This window comes from Ascaphus truei, chromosome 2 (assembly GCF_040206685.1).
Source record: "Ascaphus truei isolate aAscTru1 chromosome 2, aAscTru1.hap1, whole genome shotgun sequence".
In the NCBI taxonomy this organism is placed as follows: domain Eukaryota; kingdom Metazoa; phylum Chordata; class Amphibia; order Anura; family Ascaphidae; genus Ascaphus; species Ascaphus truei.
The window spans coordinates 474,762,137-474,777,205 of record NC_134484.1 but is presented as its reverse complement, the minus strand read 5'-3'; the positions used below and the strand labels follow the sequence as shown (position 1 = coordinate 474,777,205).

The 15,069-nt window shown below is 44.9% G+C and overlaps 1 protein-coding gene across 1 annotated transcript in view; it reads right to left on the bottom strand.

The window, feature by feature from the left end:
- Positions 1-15,069, bottom strand: part of LOC142488297 (SCO-spondin-like) — a 403,111-nt gene that overhangs the window by 23,087 nt on the left and 364,955 nt on the right. Inside the window, exons 102-107 of the mRNA XM_075588669.1 lie at positions 5,577-5,813; positions 3,116-3,277; positions 2,854-2,970; positions 2,517-2,655; positions 2,088-2,290; positions 1,023-1,193 (exon numbers count right to left, since the gene is read on the bottom strand). Of these exons, the coding sequence (XP_075444784.1) occupies positions 1,023-1,193; positions 2,088-2,290; positions 2,517-2,655; positions 2,854-2,970; positions 3,116-3,277; positions 5,577-5,813 (1,029 nt within the window). The remainder of the gene's footprint in view (positions 1-1,022; positions 1,194-2,087; positions 2,291-2,516; positions 2,656-2,853; positions 2,971-3,115; positions 3,278-5,576; positions 5,814-15,069) is intronic.

The following is a 15,069-nucleotide window of genomic DNA, read 5'->3' as shown; positions in this document are numbered from 1 at the left end:
ATGGAGCTTTAAAAGCAACAGCAATTTGGGTTACAAATTTGAATCCTAAATTCATCCAAGAAACTATAAAATGATCCTACATGTTAAATATACTGTAAGAAATCCCTTGGTTAATACATTTCTGCAAATACAAAAAGGAGTGTAGGAATGTGTGCCACATTCACTCCAACAATGATGGATTATTGACTAATAACAACAATCCAATAATCACATGAAAGAGGCGGTTATGAGAAAGATCTCCTCGCTGTATAGGACGTGTTGAATAATACAATATTGCAGCATTTTTGCCGTTAATTCTATGACGTGCTCTGCTAACAGCTGTTTTATCAGTCTATATTTTTGCAGGTAACGCAAATGCCTGGATTCCTATTTAAATCAGGGAAAATAGCGTGAAGTAACCTATAACAGCAACGGCCATTACTTTCCCTGTGCTAGCGCCTTATTCACTAACGTGTATGCGGAAGTAACCGCATAAGCATAGCGTTCACATCACGTTATTTCAGAGAAAGTTCACCCTTTTATATACCTCCCAACAGATTAACCTTTACTCCACGTGGTGAGATACCTGGGGACACCCCTGAGATACCTGGGGACACCCCATAAATACATGGGGACACCCCATAAATACCTGGGGACACCCCTGAGATACCTGGGGACACCCCTGAGATACCTGGGGACACCCGTGAGATATCTGGGGACACCCGTGAGATATCTGGGGACACCCGTGAGATATCTGGGGACACCCGTGAGATTTCTGGGCACACCCCTGAGATACCTGGGGTCACCCGAGATACCTGGGGACACCCCAGAGATACTTGGGGACATCCCTGAGATACCTGGGGACACCCCAGAGATACCTGAGAAATATGCAAATATAATTTATTTGAATATTTTTTACATGTTAAAATGTGGCGTTTAGCGAATCTGCGCTCCATGTCTTACAGACGGTAATGAGCTTGTTTGCATATGATTTAGAATAACGACCGTTCTTTTCATGGGACTAAATCAAATTGGCTTTGTACCTGGAGTGCAGTTGTGGGTGTTGCAGGTTCTGTGGAGGACGAGCAAGGTGGGACATGGCTGCCCTCCAGTATGGGCTGGCACCAGGACGGTTCTGTTCCTCTCAGTTACGCCTCCTCCGCAGCTCATGCTGCACTCACTCCACTCCGACCACTCGCTCAGCACACAGCCAGCTGGCGGATAATCATAGCAATTATTAGATTGCAGACTCTTCCCACATCTGTAAAAATGTACTCATTAATGGGCTCAAGAGGGTTATATATTAACCCCACTAAAGGTTTGTGAAGCTGGGCAGCTATACAATTTGTTTATAACATACAGTATCTGTGCATGCAGTGTTTATTATATCATGGGCTGTGTGTTTATAACATACTATACCAGTGCATGCAGTGTTTATTATATCATGGGCTATCTATTTATAAATGTAAATAGGCAATACAATACCGTTTGAAGACGTATATCAGAGGCAGCACTCCAGGTAAGTAGTCAAAAGAATATTGTATTAACAAGACATCTTGTTAATACAATATTCTTTTGACTACTTAGCTGGAGTGCTGCCTCTGATATTCGTCTTCAAACGGCATTGTATTGCCTATTTGTACCATACAGGATTTGCACCCGCATCATTGATTTAACCAGACGGAGTGCCTATTGTTCTTCACTATCTACTATAAATGTAAATAAATATATAAATCCCAGGCTCTGTCTGTTTATAAGATAAGTAAGTGCAGTACAGGCATACCCCGCATTAACGTACGCAATGGGACCGGAGCATGTATGTAAAGCGAAAATGTACTTAAAGTGAAGCACTACCTTTTCCCACTTATAGATGCATGCACTGTACTGCAATCGTTATATACGTGCATAACTGATTTAAATAACGCTTTTCTAACAGGCTCTATAGTCTCCCCGCTTGCGCACAGCTTCGGTACAGGTAGGGAGCCGGTATTTCTGTTCAGGACATGATGACAGGCGCATGCGTGAGCTGCCGTTTGCCTATTGGGCGATATGTACTTACTCGCGAGTGTACTTAAAGTGAGTGTACTTAAAGCGGGGTATGCCTGTACCTGGGCAGGGTTGGTTGTCACACTCCTCCACCTCCAGCGTCTCGCTGCCACAGGGCGCTCCGTTAGGGTCTCTCTGTGAACAGGTGCGGTTCCTCTGCCTGTGCCCCCCTCCACAGCTCACAGAACAGGGACCCCAGTCAGTCCAGAGCCCATAGGATGGGCATTGCAAGTCGGTGCACCTAAATGTACCATTGTCACAGGTGCTGGAAACAAAGAGACCGAGACTCCGTTGGAAGAGTTTTTGTTACAACACGTGTGATGTCACAGTCTCTGTAGGGGAAGCATCCACGTGCATCTTCTCTGAATGTTTGGCATTTCAATGCAACATTAATTTAAATTAACTGCAGAGACGTCAGAGAAACAGCAATTCTTTCACCAGAGTAAGAACAGACCTTCAGCCACCTCAGGGTAAAGAATGTGGAAACCTACCAATTATTGCACTCTACACGTACAGTGTCCCCAGCATCAAACTCTAAGGTAATATTAGCCGTTGGGAGGCCACATCTACAGTCTGAGATCGGCACGCACTTCTTGTCCTGCAGGAGCCATCCCTCTGGACACCGGCAGCCTAAACAGGTTAGAGGTCAGTCTGAAGCTGACCTTGTCATTATGGAAGTCCAATTAAGGCATGCTGGGTCAATTACAGACAAAAGCAACACCACATTTTTCTGTTCAACTTTGTTCCTCTTTAATCTAGACTTTCATGTGCTAGGTTTCTTGATTTGGAAAGAGGATGCGGTCTTGTAACTGTAATCATGGAGGTTACCTGTCCTGCACTGTCCCTGAAGACACTCCACATGCTCCCACAGATCTGTACAGGCGCGGGGGCACTGGTTGGCACAGGATGCCTTGAAGGCCTTCCCACGGTCCTCACAGTCCTCTCCTGAGAGGACGGAAACAAGGATGGCTGATGTATAACCAAGACAGAGATCGTGAAGCACTGGTTGGAAGATCTCAGAACATTAGTGGGTTTATTTCTTCTCACCCTTAGTGCTGGACATGACATTTCCCCATGAGAGGACAGTTACCTGGGCACGCTGCTGTGTTACAGCTCTCAGACTGGAACCTCGGCCCCTGGCACACTTTACCCCCCGCCGGGTGATGCACGTGGCGCCATCGAACACGAAACCCTCCACTGCAGGGCTCTCTGCAGGGGCTCCACTCTCCCCACTCACTCCACACACACAGGTCTAAGGCAGAAGGCAAGAATGCCATAAATCAATACCGAGTATATTTTACGTGTAAATCCCTTCCCACGCAGTACGGTACTTGTAGAGTTCTTACTCTTATAATGACTCCCGCACTGATTGTGTCATTATATTTATTATTTATTGATCGATTTGTTGCAGGTTGGGACATTTTAAGGGAACAACATTGGTGTTCCTCATAGATAGAATTAAAGAGTACAGAGCTTACCAAACCTCACAGGTCTCTTCCCTACGTGTGTCAGTGCGAGGTCTTGTAAGCTCTCTACATAGAGAACGTGTTGGTCACGTAAAAGTTATCACAACCTGCAATGAATCTGCACTTCTTCAGGACGAATACGACTCCCAGAACCTGCTTATTGATGCAAATAACTCACTAAGGAGATGCATATCGGGCCCTGGGTTACATCCCATTATTTATATTGCTTATGTTATTCATATCGCTAGCAGACGGCTCTGTGCAAATGGTAAAATTGTGTTCCCTTGTTCAGCAAATAAAACCACCGCGTGTATGGTACCCGGCAGAACATCGTGTCTGGTTGTTCACTGGTTAAGATTTGTAATGGGATTTTACATCTCTTCTCACATGCTACTCTACAGTATATTGTGCAGTATATTAACGCCTTATAAATAATGCACATAAAGAAACACTCGCTCAGCCTCAGCTGGTGAGTACGTGCTGCTCTGGGACAGGTACATGAGATATACTGTACCACAGTCACTTCATGTGGGGGTTATTTTTTGCTAGGCCTCGCTTGGTCATCTCCAATTATTTTAACGGACATTTATTAGATGTTAATTTTTAATTGCACAACGATATCACCACTCCAGCTGTCCGAGTGCCCACAGCTGTTATTACTTTTTATCTGCTTTGTATATTTAATTATAACTAATGACAAAAATGTTACATGAAGGACAAGGCATCTAATCCTGATAATAAACATTAACGTCTATTGCAACAACCCTGTGCCTAAAATGTTCAAGGATTTTGGCGTTTCAAACAGGACTAGTACAAGCATTCCTCCTTCTCCTACCATGCACCCCAAAACTGGAACAACCTACCAGAGACTCTCACATCCAGCACCAGTTTAAGTTCTCTCAAATCTAAGGCTGTCTCACATTTTAATCTGGTCTGTAACTGTTACATACACTCATAATATATATTATCTTTAACTGTGCATGCAATGTCTTGTATGTAATGTATACCCTGCTCATTTATGTAACTGTATTTGTAACCATGTATTATTTGTTTTACTCTGTGTCCAGGACATACTTGAAAACAAGAGGTAACTCTCAATGTATTACTTCCTGGTAAAATATTTTATAAATAAATAAATAATACCCCGCATTAACGTACGCATTGGGACTGGAGCAGGTATGTAAAGCGAAAATGTACTTAAAGTGAAGCACTACTTTTTCCCACTTATCGACGCATGTACTGTACTGCAATCGTCATATACGTGCATAACTGATGTAAATAACGCATTTGTAACAGGCTCTGTAGTCTCCCCGCTTGCGCACAGCTTCGGTACAGGTAGGGAGCCGGTATTACTGTTCAGGACATGCTGACAGGCGCATGCGTGAGTTGCCGTTTGCCAATGGGACGATATGTCCTTACTCGCGAGTGTACTTCAAGCGAGTGTCCTTAAACCGGGTTATGCCTGTAATGAAAACACCCACCCTCTTCCACTGGTCCCATTGAGGGGTATATCTTATAGTAACCCAACTCCTATATTACAATCAGAAGTTAAGGCTTAGCATTGCTTATTTTATTTAAACCCAGCATTTCCGGTTTGGTCCTGTTTCCTGATTTCTTTTAATTTTTTACCGATTAGAAACACACATCATAGTACATCACCACAGCATGAAACCAGGACAATAAAACACGGGGAGAAGTGAAACGCGAGATGGGTTCCCATAGACACAACTTCCAGAGTTTAGGGTATTAGGTGTTAAAGACTCTGCAACTCAAGTATTAAAATTCATGTGGCTGTTTCTTGAATTTTAACCCTTTTTGCAGCCAAGAAGGTAACACTTTGTGATGTCGCGGTTTAGCTGGGACAGTCCCATTTTTTTTGCCCTCTATCCCGAAATCTATCTAAAAATCCCACGATCGTCACTTGCCGGCCGCGCATGTGCAATCGGCACTCGCCATTCACGCATGCGCCGTTGGTGCTCACCATTTGCACATGCGCGGTTGATGCTCGCGCATGAGTAACATTTGTCCCGGGAAAAATATGGTCACCCTATTGCTGGCCCAACAAGGCGTAAACAAGTCATGTACCTTCACAGATCCCCTTATCAGGGCACAGCCGCTCCTGCATCCGTTCCCCTGAACAAGCAGATGGGGCGCCGCTCCACGGGAAGCCGGTGTGAGCGTTCAGGCACACCCTGTGCCGGCGCTGTACCGAGGCGATGGGAGGCACCGACGTGCTGTTCTGAGGCAGGAGGTGCAGAAAAGAGGAGGGAAGACAGGGGCTGCAGGGGGACCACTCCGACCACTCACTCAGAGACGCTTCCCCTGCAGAGACAAACGTGGGGCAGGATTACTGGACATAGGAAAATTTGGGGGATATGTATCAAGAGTTGTAAACTGGAGTCGCGCTCCAGAAACAGGTGCACATTGCATCATTTTGTGTCGCTTTGCGTCAATGTATAAAAGCGCGCAGTGATAATGTTGTGTCCCTTTCAGATACAGTAAGACTCGCTGTCTCTGGCGCCGCAGTCAAAGAAGCAAAAGTATGGATTGCCGGAGACAGCGGCGGCCGCGATGGCGCTGCGGGGGTCCATGCTTCGGAAGGGAACCCAGGAGGTAAACAGGGAGATGCAGACACACGGGCATAATCAAAAGATATTTATTGTGCCAAGAAACCAACGTTTCGGCAGATTAATCCTGCCTTTGTCAAGCTGAGAAGGATCTAACGCTCTACGGTTTTGATTATGCCTAGTCACTTGAGAAAGACCTATTTAGGTCGAAATGTTGTGTGGCACAAATAAATGAGCATTATAATCAAAACCGTAGAGCGTTGGATCCTTCTTTTCCTGAGTATTGCCCATGAATCACTCTGACAGATACTCCTTGAACCAGCAGCACCAGTAGACTGTACTGTATATATATATATACTGTGTATATATATATATATATATATATATATATATATATATATATATATATACAGTGTTTGACAAACCTATACATTTGCTCGCCCCTGGCGAGTGGATTTAACATCGTGGCGAGTTCCTATTGGCCCAAGCAGCACACGTGTGGTACTAGGTGGCGAGTAGATTTTTTTGTTTGGCGAGTAGATTTTTTGGTGATTTGTCGACCACTGTATATATATATTTTTTTTCATTGTGGTGTGCAGCATACTCCTTTATTTACTTTGTCAAGGTGAGGGCAGCCCTGTACATACATCGCCCTGAGGAAGGTCCCTTTTACGTGGACCGAAACATTGGTTTTTGATGTACTATTTTCACTAATACACCTTTTATACTTCGACACGTTGTGTGCTGTCTTTTGATTTCCGGATTTATGCGGTATCGTATATTTATATTATTCTCATGGGACATGCGCCACCAACTTTTTTTGCCAAATGGGATTGCCAACAGACCTTTATGACTATAACACTAGACTAACATGGCTATTTCCGTTATTTATATATATTTATATATATATATATATATATATATATATGTGTGTGTGTGTGTATACACACACACACACACACATATATACACACACACACACACACTTGTGCATATAGATTAATTGTTCCCTTATGTGTACTCACCTGTGCATACTTTAGTAGTATTTTATGTTCTTATCCGTGCATGTTTATGTGTGTATATTTATGTGTATACCTGTATGTGTTTATGTATGTGTGCAAATATATCTATATAGGTTTGTCCAGAATTCAATTTTATGGGTGTCGATATTGTATGTGTTCAGTGTACATACATGTATGTATGCATATTTGTAGATGTGTATTTATGTGGGTCTGTGTTTATTTATGTACATGTGCAGTGGTTGACAAATCACCAAAAAATCTACTCGCCACACAAAAAAATCTACTCGCCACCTAGTACCAAACTTGTGCTGCTTGGGCCAATATTTACTCGCCCGGGGCTTAAATCCACTCGCCCGGGGCGAGCAAATGTATAGGTTTGTCGAACACTGTACATGTGCCTCTCTTCTGCGATGATCAGCAAATCAAGTCTGTGGCGGCTGACACACCAATGCCTCAATCACTCAATAAACCTAAACCGATGGTTTTCGTAAGTTGCAGAACTTGCAGAAAACTTCCTGGTGCGTTTCGTCACCCTTATTCAGTGATACCCCTGATGAAGTCGCATAAGTGTGATGAAACATGTCAAAAACCTTCAGTTTTGCAATGAAAAGTCTATGTACATGAGGTGTATTTAGATGAGATGTTTTTGTACTGAAAAATCTTATTGAATAAAACCTATGATAAAACCCACCTCTTTACTGACGCAAATGGGTAGCTCAGCTGGCTGGTACTATACACCTCATATGCACTGACCTTGAGCCCTTGCAGATGCACCTACCAGAACACCCTCCTACTATCTCTGTATGTTCACTCTACTTACCACTTAGATTGTAAGCTCTGTGGGACAGGGACTACTTTTCCTATTGTTACGGTCATGTTTAAAGCGCTTAGTCCCATTATGTGTTATATTATTATGCCACGTGTATTACTACTGCGACGCGCTATGTACATGGATGGCGCTATATAAATAAAGATATACAATATGCAAATATCCACTTTATCACTACCTATTGCCAGCGCATATCGATCAGTTTATCAACTTCACCATTCATAAAAAGGCCCTTCAGCGGCTAATTTAATAAAGACTGAAGAGGTCGTTATTTTGGCCCAAAATCCCCAATGATATAAATGTGGATTTTTCCCACAAACTGGCCAAATGGTTTGGTCATTGTGGAATTAGCCCCTTCGGGCTCTTAGTGCTGATCCCTATTGCTATGTTGCAGTTTTTGTTGAAGTTTGTTATTTTCTTAAATATTTTGCAAGTGTAGCCCATGTACCCCCTGGGTACAGAAACTACCCATGCTGCTGTTACCTGTTCGGCTAACAGGAGGCCTGAGCCTCGGCCAATGGGAGCCTGGGGTATACTTATTGTCTAGGTGCAGCGCCTACACCGGCGAGGGATCCCAACGTAGTGGGAGGAGCCCCTCACCGGAACCGATACACACAGTAAATACACACCGGTATATGATAACAGTATTTACTATACACACATTATAAACCATCCACATAACACAGCCCCGCAATGATTCACCCCACAATAACAACTCCCAATTGGAACCCCCAAAGTACTGGAGTGCCTGGGCACTTAACTACAGAGTGTCCACTGTGACAGTGAGGAGGTAACTGGGCTCAATAATAAAGGTTAAGCCCACTTGGTTACCCCTGATCTGTGTTTTGGGGTCCTAGAGTGTTAGCTCTTGGGCATGGGCATTGTGTATGCATTACTGTGACTTTGTGCAAAATATGCGACAATTGCCATTTTTTTGTGTTTTACCTTTTCCAGAGGTGCTGGGACCAGGAGATTTTCGGGAGGTAAGTTTCAGGGTGGGTTTGCCAGAGAAAGTCTTTACAGATTGTGGCTATGTATCGGGGTCCTCAAGTTATGAGTTACCCCAGAAATGTATCTGGGAATCAAGTGAGATTCTCGGATACATAGAAGCCCAGTGCTCTGGTCAGACCCCATCCAGAAAACTTTCTTGCGACTCACCACTAGGACGTCCTGCTTCAGCATAAACCAGGAAAAGGTAAAATGAGGCCCAGGGCTCCCTGGTATAAAGAGATGATGCCCAAGTCATGCCTAAGTTTCCCTAACCCTGGGATAAGGGGTTAGGGGGCACTCCAGTGAAGTATAAGACTGAGAGGGTTTTTATTAAGATAAGGCTGTGAGATTTAAAAGTGACGTTAAAATATTTAAAGATCCAGTTTGCTGTGTGTAAGAGATGAAGGCGAGTGTAAGGGGAACCGTTTAGGTTACAATCTATTTCATGCACCAAATAACTGTAACACATTTTAGCAGCAGAATGTATGAGTATATTTTAAGCAGCAGTGTTTTAAAATATGTTTAAACTTTATGCATTAAATCAGACAGGATCTGTTGTCCTGCAAAGACTCAGAGGGGGGCTTATGGCTAATAGATCAAAGGGACGTTGGTCCTAGAGGTGTGATCCCTTTTGTTAGTGTAGCCCCCTGTAAACAGCACAGGCTATACCTATCTTCCTTCTGCGGTGGTAAGTCCTGTTAAGATCAGGCACCAGTAATCATCATGGGTTTTCCCCCTTCATAGCCCTATCCTGAGTGGTAGACGCAGGCCTGGACTCTGCTGCAGGCGTGAGCAAGAGGGGAGGTTCTGCTGACATCACGAGGGGCGGGGCTAGCTCTATATTTAGCAGCCAACTCCAGTGAGTAGAGTTAGAGAGTTAATAGTGATATCGAGAGTCTGGAGTTGCCGGTTAGTTATGCCGAGAGTATGCAGTGTAGTTAATATGCCATGAGTCAAGGAATCCTGTGGATCGGTCCGAGGATTTGGAGGAGACTACGATCTCCCCTGCGCAGAGTGCAAGAGAGAGAAGAGCGGAAAGATTCAGCATCCTTTAGTAGAGCTGATAGAATTATAGACTTGGTGGACCAATGCCCTCACCCCACTGCCAGGAGTGATGGGGAGAATCCAAGACCCACCTCGAGGCTAACCTCGGGGGTGGGCCACGGGGTATTGAAGCCCTAGCCCAGACCATCCTGCCGGAGGAGCGACTTGGAGGGAAGGAGAGGAGGAATTATCTGGGTGTAAGGCGAGCGGTGTAATAACCCGTCCTGGCTATTGTTGTTGCGGCTGTTGAAAGCCACTATCGTTGGGATATTGCTGCTCTGTCAATAAAAGAGACTATTCATTATCATCAAAGACTGTGTGTGACTTGGAAAGTACTACCCTGGGACCCAAGGGGTTCTTCTATACTGGTCCTGTCCCATATTCCTGGGAGTATAGAAGATGGAGGCGCTGCACCACTAAGAGATCATGGAGGCTACCACCCCAGAAGCCCGGTCCTGGCTCCCCCACAACATCGTGGGAAGCTCAGGCCCTCCTGTTCCTCACAGGTACGCACCACACCGCATGTAATCCGCTCTCATGCACCCTAGACACCACCGTAGAGTCTGGGGGAAGGGGGGGAAGCAGGGTTACATTTGCAAGAAAGGCTAAATGGAGCACCGAAATCCTCAGTGAAAAGGGTCCATGTAACCTAGCCCAGACTTAGTGGCATTGAGCCAGTGGGGGGTTTGAATAGTGAATGAGCAAAGATGGGGGTTTGTGCACATGCTCTCTCACTGTTCTGAAGCCAGAGCGGCCAGGTGTTGCAAACCTGGCAAAGTGTGTGAGTGGCCAGGGATGAAATTCCCACGCCACTGGTTGGAGGGCAAGCTGTGGGACTGGCTGTCCCCAAAGTGTATAAGACAGCTTGTCGCCATCCCAGAACTCTCTGCTGTTGTTCATTCTTTTGTGTTCCAATGTGATTCAATGTGTGATCCAAGATTTCCAAGTTCTAAGAAATTCCAAGCTCTGAGTAAGTCGTCTAAATTTCTCAGAGGCTAAGTGTCCAGTAAAGACTTTGAAGGAAGAGGCTACTTGAATGAAAAGTTGCTTGGCTGATTTTGCTGTTTGTTTTGCAACTAGGAAAGAGTAGTTTTGTATCCCAGTCCCAAAGTGTGTCTTTCTTCTGTATTATGTGTAATATTGTGTGCCTGCCTATTTAAGTGAATATATTACCATTTATTTCATCACTCGTTTTGCTCAATGAAATGATCCTGGTAATTAAGGTGTTAAAAGCTTGATCTCTCATGACATCCACCAGCTATTCCCTCCCCCAAATAGTGTGTGTGGCATAGCGTGCTTCCCTGTGTTGGGGCCCATTGGTGCACGTGGTTAATACCTCCCTGGTCTCAGTCCAGACCAGGACAAATAGTAGAACTCCTTGGATCAGCAACGTGGTTCCGCGCCACAATCTGCTGCTCCTCTTGTCAGGGTCGCCTAGACCTCCTGCCTAGCCATAGCTTCTTTGTCCACTGGGTGTGCGGCTGCCTTCTGTTTCCTCTGGGTTCCTCTGTCTGCCTGTCTGTCTTCTTGTTGCTCCTGTCTCTGTCCTTTATAGCTCTGCTTCCTGTCTGTTGCTTTTGCCTTTGCTTGAAGTCAGACTCCTAATGCACATGCCTCTGATCCTGATCTGTTTTCTGTACCTGTACCATAGAAGTCTGTTCACAGTAAAAGCCCTTGCTAGTAATCTGGCTTGTCCCTGTTTGTTCCTTGCTCCCCGGTCTCAGTCCCTGCCCCCAGACCTGTCCTTGCTCCCCTGTCCTGTCTCCTCGTTGCCGACCTCTGCTTGTTACCTGACTTCGCTACCTGCCGCCTGCCTCGGACCTCTGCTTGTACCTGACTTCGCTACCTGCCGCCTGCCTCGGACCCCTGCTTGTGACCCCTACTACGCTCGTGCTGTTCCGCCACCGAGATCCTACCCGCCACAGGAGTCTCCCATGACAGAAAGCAAAGGCCACTTCTGGATCTCGCTGGAACAGATTCTTCTTCTGCCTGCACCCTTTCCTGCCTGCTGCAGCAGACCACATCCGCATGGTTGAAGATAAGTACTTTCGTTTCTTTTTTGGAAATCCAAGTTGGGATTTTGAAAGGTTTTTTTGTTGTTGCTGCTAAGTGTTCTGCAAGAATTGTTGCGTTCATAACGAAAAAACATTTTTTCTGAGACTAGAACTGTTGCTGCAGAGACTATTGCAGCTTTCTTTGAGATTTTTCGTTTTGTGCAGTGCCTGGGTTAACCCTTGCAGTACCTGTTGCCACCTTTTTAGACTCTGACTTTTCATTTCCTGGACAAGGCTTGTCTCTGCATCCCTGGTTGGACCATTGCTTTTCACAGGGTTCCCATTTCAAAAGACAAGAGTGCTTCCATTATTTTGTTACTGCATGCAGGAAAAATCACTGCAATCTGTAGTTTTTCATATGATTGGTTCTAAGGTTTCAGGTTTACCTGCAAGTTCCCCTAAAGTTTGTTTCTCTGCAACATATGATATCCCTACGCCTGATATCAAAGGTTTCAGATTTGACTGCAGGGTTCTCTGTCTGATACTCCTATGTCCGATGTCAAAAGTTTCAGATCTAACTACAAGTTTTCTCTGTATTAGTTTCCTGCTGTCTATGATATTTCTATGACTGATATCTAAAGTTTCAGATTCAACTGCAGGTTTTCTTTGTCTATATGATATCCCTACGCCTGATGCCTAAAGATTCAGATGTAACTGCAGGTTCTCTCTGTCTGTATGATATCCCTACGCCTGATTTCTAAAGTTTCAGATATAACTACAGGTTTCTCTGTCTATGTTTTTTTTCCCCTTGTATTTATAAATCTCTGTGACTGATGCTAAAGTCTCAAAGGGTCAGCTCTCCTATCTTGTGTCTCTCTGTGTCTAATATTCCTGTTGTTCATTCTAATGCTTCTGTTTTAAAAACACAATTCCTCTTTACTGGTTTCTTGGGAAGTGTGGTTTCCCCATGTCTGAAATTATGGCTCCCACTCAAACAGTCTTGAGCAGTAAATGTGAACACAGTACCACTGATTCTTCAGAACTTCTCAAAGAAGGAAGAAGAAGAAAAAGAAGGGAGGCATTACTGTGGAAGTTGCAGAAGGAATTAAGAATGAAAATTTAACCTCAGAGTGCATTTGATGAAAGAGATATGCTGCAGCTTAAGGCAACTCACAGACGTATCCCAAGAATAGTGGAAGAGAAGAAAGATGCCCCTACTCAGACGCTTCAAGCTGCACAGAAAGCGATTGATTGTCTGTATGGACGTTTAGATAAGGAGCAAGAAGCTAATTCTGCACTACAAAACTGTCTATCCTCAGCAATTGCTAAGTGTGTTCTCCAGGAGAAAGAAAAAGAGCAGTTGGAGAGTGACCTGGATGGCATTTCAGCTGAGCTGGAGAAGGCATATACTGATGCTGCTGAGAATCGGCGCCTCGCTTCTAAAAGTAACGAATTCCTGGAAATCTCTATGAAGGAAATTGACAGGCTTAATACAGAGCTTAAAATCTCCCAGGAGGAGATTTCCTACTTCAAAAAAGGGATGGAAGTCGTTCGGGAGGAGAGATGCTACTTGAAAACAGAGATACGTTCTATGAGAGACGCCTCCGAAGAGTTAAATAGTAGGTTTGAAACTATAAACCAAATGACTATGAACTTCTCTGTCCAAGCCAGTGAAGGAGATAAAAGACTCCATGAATCAGAAGAGGAGAAGATACTATTGATAGAAGAAAAGTCAAGGATGCAATTAGCGCTGGAAAAAGCAGAGGGTGACTGGGAAAAAGAAAAATATCAGTTGGAGAATGACAGGGTGATCTTGTCAAGTAAGCTGGAGAAGGCCTACGCTGATTCTTCCCAGTACCAGACTTTCATGGCTCAAGTTGACGCAACACTGGAAGCATCTCAGAAAGAGGTTCACAGGCTTACTACAGAGCTGGAAGCCACTAAGGAGAAGAGTTGCCACTTCAACACAGAACTATGTTCATTGAGAGAAATCTTCGAAGGGTTAAATATCAGTTTTGAAACTGTAACCCAAGAGTGCAAGAATCTCTATGTCCAAGTCAGTGAAGGAGATAAGAAACTCCATGAATTAGGAGAGGAGAAGAAACGGTTGGCCCAGGAAAAGTTAGACGTGCAGACAGCACTGCAGAATGCAGAGAGAGTGCTGCAAGAAGAACGTGTCTCCCTGGAGCGGCGCACACAAGCAGAAAATATGCTGCAGAGTCAGCTGCGAGAACTGCGTACACATCTGCAGGACACCAAGGAGAAATGGGTGAATGCTGAAGAAAAGCAGCGAGTTCTGCAGGAAGAAAGTTTCCAGACTGCCTACAAAATAAAGATGCTGCAAGATTATTTGAGTACCCAGTGTGTCCCCAAAGAACAGCATGAGGAGCTGAAGGCCACACTGAGCATAACCAGAGCCTCGCTGGAGGAAGAGCTACAGCAGCTGAACACACATCTCAGCAACTCACAGCGCTGCAGGCGCAGATCGGTGAGCTCAAGACACAGCTTGCCAAAAAGGAGAGAGAGAAGGTGTCCGTCTGTCAAGTGGCTGGCCTGACACAGCGCTGTGAGGTCAAAATGGCTGATGCCTGCAAATTATTGGACCATACAGCCCGTGATAAAGTCCGGCTGCAGCTGGAGCTGTACAATGCCCGGGAGGAGTACCGGCAGCTGCAGATCAGAAATGAAGAAGATGCAACATATCTAAGCTTTACTCTGAGTCAGCTGGGAGATATGGAGTCGCGACTCAACTCCAAAAGAGTTGAACTGACAACTGCTTTGAGTGGGAAAAGAAGTGCAGAAGGACAGCTTCAAGAGCTGAAAACTCGAATTGCTGGTTTTTCATTGGGTGGTGCCACGAAACGGCAGTCGCAAGAGGAGACCATGGAGAGCGAACTCTGTGTCCCCAATGACTCATGTGGAAAAGCTGCAGCCGTCCTTGATGCCCACATTCCTGATGTCTCTGTCCCTGCTTTTGGGTTGAACGTACCCATTCGGAGGTTCCTTGCAGCAACCAATTTACCTATGGAGTACCCTCTGCCCGCTGACAAACCACCAGAGGTGGGTCACCTTGAGTCCACTTTTCATCAAGGCCTCCGGGAAGAGCCTGGAGGATCGTCCGGAGAACGCTCT